General features: G+C 38.3%; 1 protein-coding gene across 2 annotated transcripts; it reads right to left on the bottom strand.

Moving 5' to 3' along the window:
• Positions 1 to 5344: 5344 nt before the first annotated feature.
• On the bottom strand, positions 5345 to 8851 carry LOC121860726 (gastrula zinc finger protein XlCGF8.2DB-like). 2 transcript variants are annotated; one of them, XM_042358052.1, is made up of 2 exons: positions 8716 to 8851; positions 5345 to 7487 (listed from the first exon to the last, which is right to left on the bottom strand). In XM_042358052.1, exon 2 carries the CDS (start codon positions 7015 to 7017, stop codon positions 6076 to 6078), a length of 942 nt encoding a protein of 313 aa, XP_042213986.1. In that variant the 5' UTR covers positions 7018 to 7487; positions 8716 to 8851; the 3' UTR covers positions 5345 to 6075. The 2 variants fall into 2 exon arrangements, with proteins under 2 accessions (XP_042213986.1, XP_042213987.1); XM_042358053.1 differs by having other exon boundaries at positions 8676 to 8782.
• Between the last annotated feature and the right edge of the window lie 16 nt (positions 8852 to 8867).

Genomic DNA, 8867 nt, shown 5'->3' with positions numbered 1-8867 from the left:
ACTTGGTGCGTCAGGCGCGACGGAACATGGTGGTCGACACGCGCTCTGTTAAGGAGTACGCACGTGAACTGTATGCTGCAGTGTCACGAAAGATGGGAATTACAGAGCCCAAATCCTTTAATGCTTCCTCTGGGTGGTTACAGAGGTTTAAGATGCAGAACAAGATCACCAATATCAACATTGGTGGTGAAGAAGCTAGTGCTGACTGTGCTGCAGCTAGGGAATTTCCTCCGTTTTTACGTGAGATTATGGAGGAAGGACAGTACACCAACGACCAGGTGTTTAACATGGACGAATCTGGTCTTTTTTGGAAAAAGCTACCTTCCAAGACCTTCGTTGTGAAGAATGCCAGCAAGATTCGGGGCCGGAAGTTGCAGGAGCGCATCACCGTCCTGTTTACCACCAATGCCTCCGGTACCTGTAAGCTCAAGTTATCGGTGATCCACACAGCCCGCAAGCCGCATGCCTACAAGAGCATGGACATGACCAAGCTAAATGTTCACTGGCTGACCGCACGTTAGGCATGGATGTTCTCTACACTGTCCCTCTCCTGGTTTGATGACTTTTTCGTTCCCGATGTAAAGAAATTCTGTGAGCAACAGAATGTGCCATTCAAGATTTTGTTGCTGCTGGACAACGCACCAGGACACTCGCCCCTACTGTTAGGTCGCCACCCCAACGTAAAAGTGGTCTTCCTTCCTCCCAACACTACGTCTATATTACAGCCCATGGACCAAGAGTTAATCTGTAATGTAAAAGCTGCATTCTCTACGAAAAAATTCAAACTCCTGAACGACTACACCAACACCAGGGAAGAGTTGCGTAACCTGAGTGACACCACCACCGATAGCAAGAGCGAAGAAGATGAGGATCAACAGTTGGCACAGCAAAAAATACTGTTCAAACAATTTTGGAGAGTATTTAACATCAAGAAAGCTGTGGACTTCTTGGTGGAGTCATGGGATCAGCTGTCTATTGCTACAATTCATCACGCATTGAGACATGTGTTGCATGGAATACCAGGTGAGAGGAGGAGTCAATCTGTGACTGGTGAGGTTCAGACTGTTGCAGTAGCAGTGGACCTTGCCAGAGAAGCTGCGCAGAGTGTTACAGTTCCAGGCTTCTCCGAGACCACCAACGACGACATCATGGAGGTGATAATGGAACCTGATGTGACTACCGAGGAGATGGTACATGATGATGACGACGTCAGTGAAGAGGCAGGTGGTGCGTCATCCCAAGAAGAACAACACTTATCCCATAGTAATGTTAGGGGTGCCATCGAGTGTATCGAGAAAGCCAAGCTCCTCCTTTCCGACGACCCTGACGCAAACAGGTATGAAATCTTCACTACCCAGCTGTTGCAGACTATGGAGCCCTACATCAAGGTGTATCACAACAACATCAACACCAGCCGTCAGCAAAGCATAACAGATTTCTTCGCCCGCAACCCACCACAGCCAGCCCAAGCCAGTGATAGTGACAGTGAAGATGACTTTGAGGGATTTGTCAGGGAAGCCCTGACAACTGTAAGTGACAGTGATGGTGATGCACCTAGTAATGGTGATTCACCTGAGGGCCAGTAGCCTGCCCTCTGCCTCGGAACCAGCCTCCATCCCCGTACGCCGACCCATCTCTTCTACTAACGTAAGTGTTCCACCTAACTTTTAGTTTTCCTAGCCAAACCTTTATTTTTCCTATGTTAACCTTTATTTTTCCTAACCTAACCTCTTCTATATTACTTGTTTTTTCATACCATCATAAAGTTAAGATAAAACTTTTACTACAACATAGTTGTGTGTCGTCAAAAAGTGGAGTTTGGGGGTCGGCCCGGACTCTATTTCAATTAATCCCATATATTATGTTATTCACTTTACGCGTTCCTCACTTTCCGCGGGACCCTGTGGGTTACATTAACCGCGTAAAGTGAGGGTTGACTGTACTTTCATTCCAGCCAGGGTTAGCCTGGGGGCACAGCCTGTTCCCGGCCAGGAGTGATAGGACCTGGAGCTGTTACTTTCATGTGGCATAAACAGGCAGCAAAATTCCCAAGACCAAATTTTTTTTAAGCAGTATAACTACTGTATAGTGCTGTACATAGGAAGAGTTAAAGGTAAACCAATATACAAAATTTAATTTTCATTAATGTATAAATAACTACAAAAAAAGATAAAGAATGATATAATCAAATACTTTGAAGCAAAATCTTACCTTTGAAATCAAACAACAACTTCAGAAACTGTACATCAATAGAGATAATGTCACTTCCACAAAGTATGGTACCTATTTATTCATCAACATAAAAGTGAATACTTAAATTAAATACTGTACTGTAAGAGTACCAGACATATTATGATTCCTCCACAAATGGAATCAATTATCATTATCTTGCAGGTCCATGATTATGATTACAATTCCTTCCAAAGGTAATGTAATTAATTATATTAAAAACTAATCATGATTACTATGATTCCAAATTAGGTAAACAAAACAACACATAATCACTGTCATGAAAGGTGTTTAAAGCTATACTGTATATGGTAATTAGTGAATATTAAATTCCTGTACAGGGTACAGGTGTTGGCCACTATACACTGGATCTATATATGATCCATCAGTTTTACGATGTTAAAAAATTAAAACCATTTACGTACTGCTATGTGATAGCTAAGATCAGTTTTACGGTGGTCACGGCCTCCGATGTTTGTTTACAAAACCAGATATAAAAAAAATTCTTTTATAAGATATTTTTTATTAATTTCCTTATCTTAACTACTGTTTATTATGAATTTATGTGTGAATGACATGTATATAAAGAAAGTTTTTCCTGCATTGTCACTATGAAAAAGTGATGTGCAATAACCTTGGCGATCTCCCAGCTGCTACTTGCAGTGACAGCTGGGAGGTAGCAGCTTACTACTGTATAGGTACATACTGCACTATCAAGTCAGGTAAATGAAAATAAATCTTTATTTTGTATAAATGTATTGTTTTGGGCTATTTATAATTTATTTGAGATATTCAGACATTATTTAATCATAGCAGCAGCATATAAAACTTGTTTAGGCTATTCAGGGTCTCAGGAATGGAACCTATTTTTCACCACAAGTTCTTAATAACGATATACGATCGATCACTTAATGGTTTTTTGAGGTCCCTAACCACATCGTATAATGGCTAACACCTGTACAGGTATTACAAAATATAACAGAATTCAATAGTTAAGTAAAAAATATGAGAACCTAGATAAAAAATTGGCCCTGTACCCACTTATTGAAGACTTTATTCATACAAAATCATACCACATATTTTCAAATTCATGCACTTGTCACTCTGAAAGTCACATTGTTGTGGTACAATACTGTAATCAGTACAGTATACAGTACTGTAATGAAATACACAGTGAAGAGTAATTCACTGATCAGTTCCTTCTGCAAGTATGATTTGCCAGTGTCATTGGAGTAAGGACCCACTAATCCAACAGTTGTCATTGGTCCAAACACTGGCAGGCGTCTCCTACTCTTCACATTGTCAGCCAATAATGAAGCTCAAACAACAGGTTAAAGATTAGAGAAATGTTAAGTCCTTGAGAAATTGGCCAAGTGTCCCATGGCGTGGGTGAGGTCCCGCCTCACCCACCTTTGCTCTCCACACTGTCAATATGTTGTAATCATGATGATTCCTTTTGCCTTGGAATCGATTCCTTGGTCCCCCAAGATGATGGAATTGATTATGATTCCTCAAGAAATGTGGAATCGTTTCCGATAATTGCAATTACTGATTATGATTACAACATGTCTGATGAGTACAAATGAATCCAAAAATTAAATTCTGTATAACCTATTTATCTGTACCCAGCTATGTAATAATCCAGCTCCATCATCGCACTGTAGAACTGTACATGCTATAATAACATACTTGAAATTCAAACCAATTCTTGAGAGTTCACTTAACGGCATCAACTATGCAACTCTTTGTTCACAAGCTTTATGACATCCTGCCACAGATTTCATTATTAGATACCTGTACTGTACATCGTTTAGCTAAAAGTTATATATACAGTACTTAAGGACACAATACTGTAGTATTTCTTTTGAAGATAAAATAAACAGTATCAAGAACTTGTCTAACCACCAAGTGTCTGCTCTTACTGCAAGATAATCCAACTGTGAACCAGAATGTCTAGCAGAAGTGTACACTCACTCCAAAAGCTCCTTTGAATTTCAAAATGAACACTGTGACTCTGGTTGTCTGGTTAGGGTTGCCAAAATCTTTCATCTATTGTGTCAGATTGTCTCATACAAAATTTTAACTTTACTTGACTGATATGATACCAAAAAGTACCAAGCAATTACATATCAAATAACTCCCGCTCTGACTGGGTGAGAGAGGGTGATGCGCCGTACAAAGTAGTCCGTGACGACGTTATACTGAATCGGCGGGACGTTGTCCAAATCATGGGTATCTAAAGAGTAGCGAAGTTATAATGAAACGACGTTAAACGAGGACTTACTGTACTGTACTGTACTTGAACACAGTTTGAGATTTTATGATCAAATTTTTATGCAAAAAGTCGGTGGTCAACTACAGTAAGTGCATAGTATTTTTGAGGGGTTAAAATTCATGCATTTCCGCAGGTCATTTATGGTAAACAATAGCTACCCAGAATTTGCTCGTGGTAGGCTAACCTTACTGAGCTGTTAGGTGTTCTGGTTATTTTTCACCTCATAATTTTGGGTAGATATATGTAACTTTCTTCATTTTTTACTCAGTTACATGCACACACAATACCTACATACTGTACAGTACTGTGTAAAATAAAAGTATAAGAAATAATTATCATAAGGTCAAAAGCATAAAGGGAATAAACAGTTCTTTGCGTGTGAGTTAGGTGGCTGAGCTGGGGGAGCTGGAGGAAGCGGAGTGTGTGTGTGTGTGTGTAATAATAATAATAAACGGTTTATTAATAGAGTTGCAGCCGGTGGCTGAAAATATACAAACTTACATGTGATTTAGACATAATAATATATGTGTGTGTAGGGGGGGGGGTTGCTAGGGAGTCGGCGTACCGGGTAGGCTGCACTGCAATGGCAATTGGCGAGTGTTGAGGCCAAGCAGCCAGCATCTATGCAAATGGTGGTTGTGTTATACTTTCATTTAGCTTTTCCTTAACAGTTTTAGTGGCACTTTTTCATTTAGATTGTAAACAGATGTTATTTGAAATAGAACATGGTTTATGAATGCTGGGAAATAGGTACAGGGAGTTATGAGTTTGCTTCAGCTATTTGACTTACTGTGTGGGCCGTTACATTACATTTGTGATAATATTCCTTAGGTTTTTTTATATTTCAGCTTGTTTTTCAGTATTAAGTTTTGTACAGTATATGTAATAGTAACACCATGACTCATCAGCGATGTTATGGTTCTTTTTAAATGCATAATTTAGGGTAGATACAGTATACGCGATTTTCTTCTTTTTTTTTTTTACTGTTACATGTACACACAATTTTACAGAATGTGCTAAAAAAAAAGTTTATCATAAGGTCAAAAGCATGTGTAAAGAGTTCACTTTACCGGGGGAGGGGGGAGTGAGGGATCTCAGCTGTCTCCCTTGTGTAGTGAAACGATTGACAGAATTTATCGTCTAGCAGCCAAATGGGAAGAAAATATTTTTTATTTTTTTATTTATTCCTTAAATTTACTGTACAGGTATATGTTATTTTATCTTATTCCTCTTAGGAGTTAGTAACTGGCGGGAATTCAGTTTCATAGCATCACAAGTTGTGGTGGTGGTCATGGCAAAGACACGTTGGTGTTAATCTAGTGTCTTGCTACAAATTATGTCTAGTATAACATCTAGTATTTCTCAAAAGCTAGGGTTCAATTATACAAGAGGTATACTGTATGGAAAAATCAGGCTTTTTACCCCAAAATCAGGGGTCAAACTATTATACACATGTATATACGGTACATTAAATAAAAAATAAAAAACTTTCTCTATAAGATCTTTCATATGTTCTACCAGATGTAATTTATCTGAATAACTTGTAACACTGAAAACTGGAATGGTTTCTATCATGTATGAACTCTCTTATGTTTCACCAAAGAAGATTTTTCTGAAAAGCCTTTCAGGCATTCTGTACACTGAAACGGTTTCTCTCCAGTATGAACTCTCATGTGTGTTACTAGATGAGATTGACGTGAAAAATCTTTAAGACATTCTGAACAGTGATAAGGTTTCTCCCCGGTATGAATTCTCATATGTTTTACTAAAGAAGATTTTTCTGAGAAGTCTTTAAGACACTCGGGACACTGATATGGCTTATCTCCTGTATGGACTCGTAAATGTCTTACTAATTGATGTCTTTCTCTGAAATCTTTAAGACACTCAGGACACCGAAACTCCTTCTCTCCTGTATGAAGCCTCATATGTTTTACTAAAGAAGATTTTTCTGAAAATCCCTTTAGACATTCTGGACACTGAAATGGTTTCTCTCCTGTATGAAATCTCATGTGTGTTACAAGATGTGGATGACTTGAAAAGCCTTTAGGACATTCTGAACACTGAAATGGTCTTTCTCCTGTATGAACTCTCATATGTCTTACCAAAGAGGATTTTTCTGAGAAATCTTTGAGACATTCTGGACACTGATATGGTTTCTCTCCTGTATGAACTCTCAGATGTGCATCAAGATGAGATTTACATGACAAACCTTTATGACACTCTGGACAGTACACTGCTTTCTCTCCTGTATGAACTCTCATATGTCTTACCAAAGAGGATTTTTCTGAGAAATCTTTGTGACATTCTGGACACTGAAATGGTTTCTCTCCTGTATGAACTCTCAGATGTGCTTCTAGATGAGATTTACATGACAAACCTTTATGACACTCTGGACAATGAACCGATTTCTCTCCTGTATGAACTTTCGTATGTCTTTCTAACTGAGATTTTTTTTTAAATACTTTAAAGCATTCTGAACAATGAAGTGACTGTTCTTCTGAGTAAGACTCCATCTTATCACTTTTCTCAACAAAGGCCAATGAAACATTGAACAAGGTCTTTTGTGTATGGGCTTTCTTGTGTCCTGACACTTACTTCACAACATCCACAGCCAAATATCAGGATACGGTAATCTATTACAGTATTGTTGAAAAGCTGAAACTTATTGAGCATAAGCTAATGTTGATTATGTAATATCTGTAATATCAAGGTGAGTGTAAATACAGTTGACAATTATACTACACGACCAGCACTAATGACTAGGTTACTACTGCAGTAAATACCAAGTTATTGTTGCATGATGAAGAGGTTAACTTGAGGTTGTACTTGGTATGTTTACAGGCTATTCTTACTGAATTTGTTTCCTGACAATTGTTTGCAAAGGAAAATTACCTTATTTTCACTGCTCGCAAAACTGTTGTATTCACTCTGGCTCTCCTCTTTTATATATCAGTCCTCGTCCTCTATGTCTCTTAATGTGTATCTGTGAAGAGAAAATCATGATTTTAATGAAATATTTCTACACTTTACTATACAGTATTAAAATTTGCCATATACAAATGATATCTCCGTTAGCCAGAATAATTAGTGTAGAGCTCCTCTGGGGATGAGAGATTTCCGGGTAACGAGACGAATCTCTCATTTATTACATCAGACTTGGTGGAAAAAAGACTTTTTTCTAAACACCAGTTTTTGTGATACAGTATAGTCCAGAATGCGACGCCTAGCTTATACCTAGGTATGTTATGCCTAGCAATAACTCGCCAGGCCAACATACAGGCAATTAAAACATCTAATAATTACTTAAAATGTAATATTAGGACACGTCGCTACCTGTCATTTAATTGCAATTCTGGAGTTTCTGTAATATTTTGGGAATTTTCCAGAATTAAATATTATTTCATCCTTGGAATTTGCTCCCAGACTAGAAAAAAAGAAACTGGAGTCTCCGGAATTTTCTCTGAATTTTCCCCAAAATGCGTCTGATTTTCAACCTCGGAATTCGCTCCCAGACCCAAGAAAATTTGGAGAGTTTCTGGAATTTGACAGAGAATGCGCCTTATTTTCACCCTTGAAAACTCATTCACAGACCCAGAATTGAAAGAATTTTAACAGAAAATAAATTTTACGACTTTCAAATTCAGGATATGGAAAAGGCTACTCCAACTACCATCAGATGCCTAGCTAGGTACTGTTTTTATTTCAGTGAGGGTGTGTAAAAGACTAGCAAAATGAGAGAGAGAGAGAGAGGTAAACAAAATGGTGTGTAAAAGACTAGCAAAATGAGAGAGAGAGAGAGAGAGAGGTAAACAAAATGCGTACATAGCCAAAAGCTACAGAAAAAACTTATGGCACCATGGGGCAGAGGAAAGGCAAGGGGAAAAGACTGACACTAAAAGAAAAATTAAACATACTGAACAAACTGGTAAGAAATGTGCCTGTAATAGGCTATCCTGTATCGTCATATCTCCACTTGGCAGCTTCAAAGCCCTGCCCACTTTGGGAAGATTCATTGTTGTTACTTGTGTTAAAGGGGTCATATCATTAAATATGCATTATTCAAAAAAAAAAATATTTGTTCAATGGTGAACTGTCATTTATTAGGCAGTTAAGGGACGCAACTAATCTGAATTACAACCAACCACAAACATTAATATGTCAACACATAAACCTGAAGGACTTAGATAAGCTGACAACAAGAGGTCCCTCACGTCTTCCTCTCCATCCTGGGTAATCCTCAATGACGACCATACTACTGTACTGTGCACTTCTTAGGGTGATCCTCGGATGGGTTTATGTACATGTTCTACTTGTGATTGCTGACAAATTATGTCGAGTTGTGGGCTCAGTTTGTACTGTTGAA

Source organism: Homarus americanus, unplaced genomic scaffold (genome assembly GCF_018991925.1).
Source record: "Homarus americanus isolate GMGI-L3 unplaced genomic scaffold, GMGI_Hamer_2.0 scaffold23617, whole genome shotgun sequence".
Lineage (NCBI taxonomy): Eukaryota > Metazoa > Arthropoda > Malacostraca > Decapoda > Nephropidae > Homarus > Homarus americanus.
This window is presented reverse-complemented; position numbering and strand designations above follow the sequence as displayed.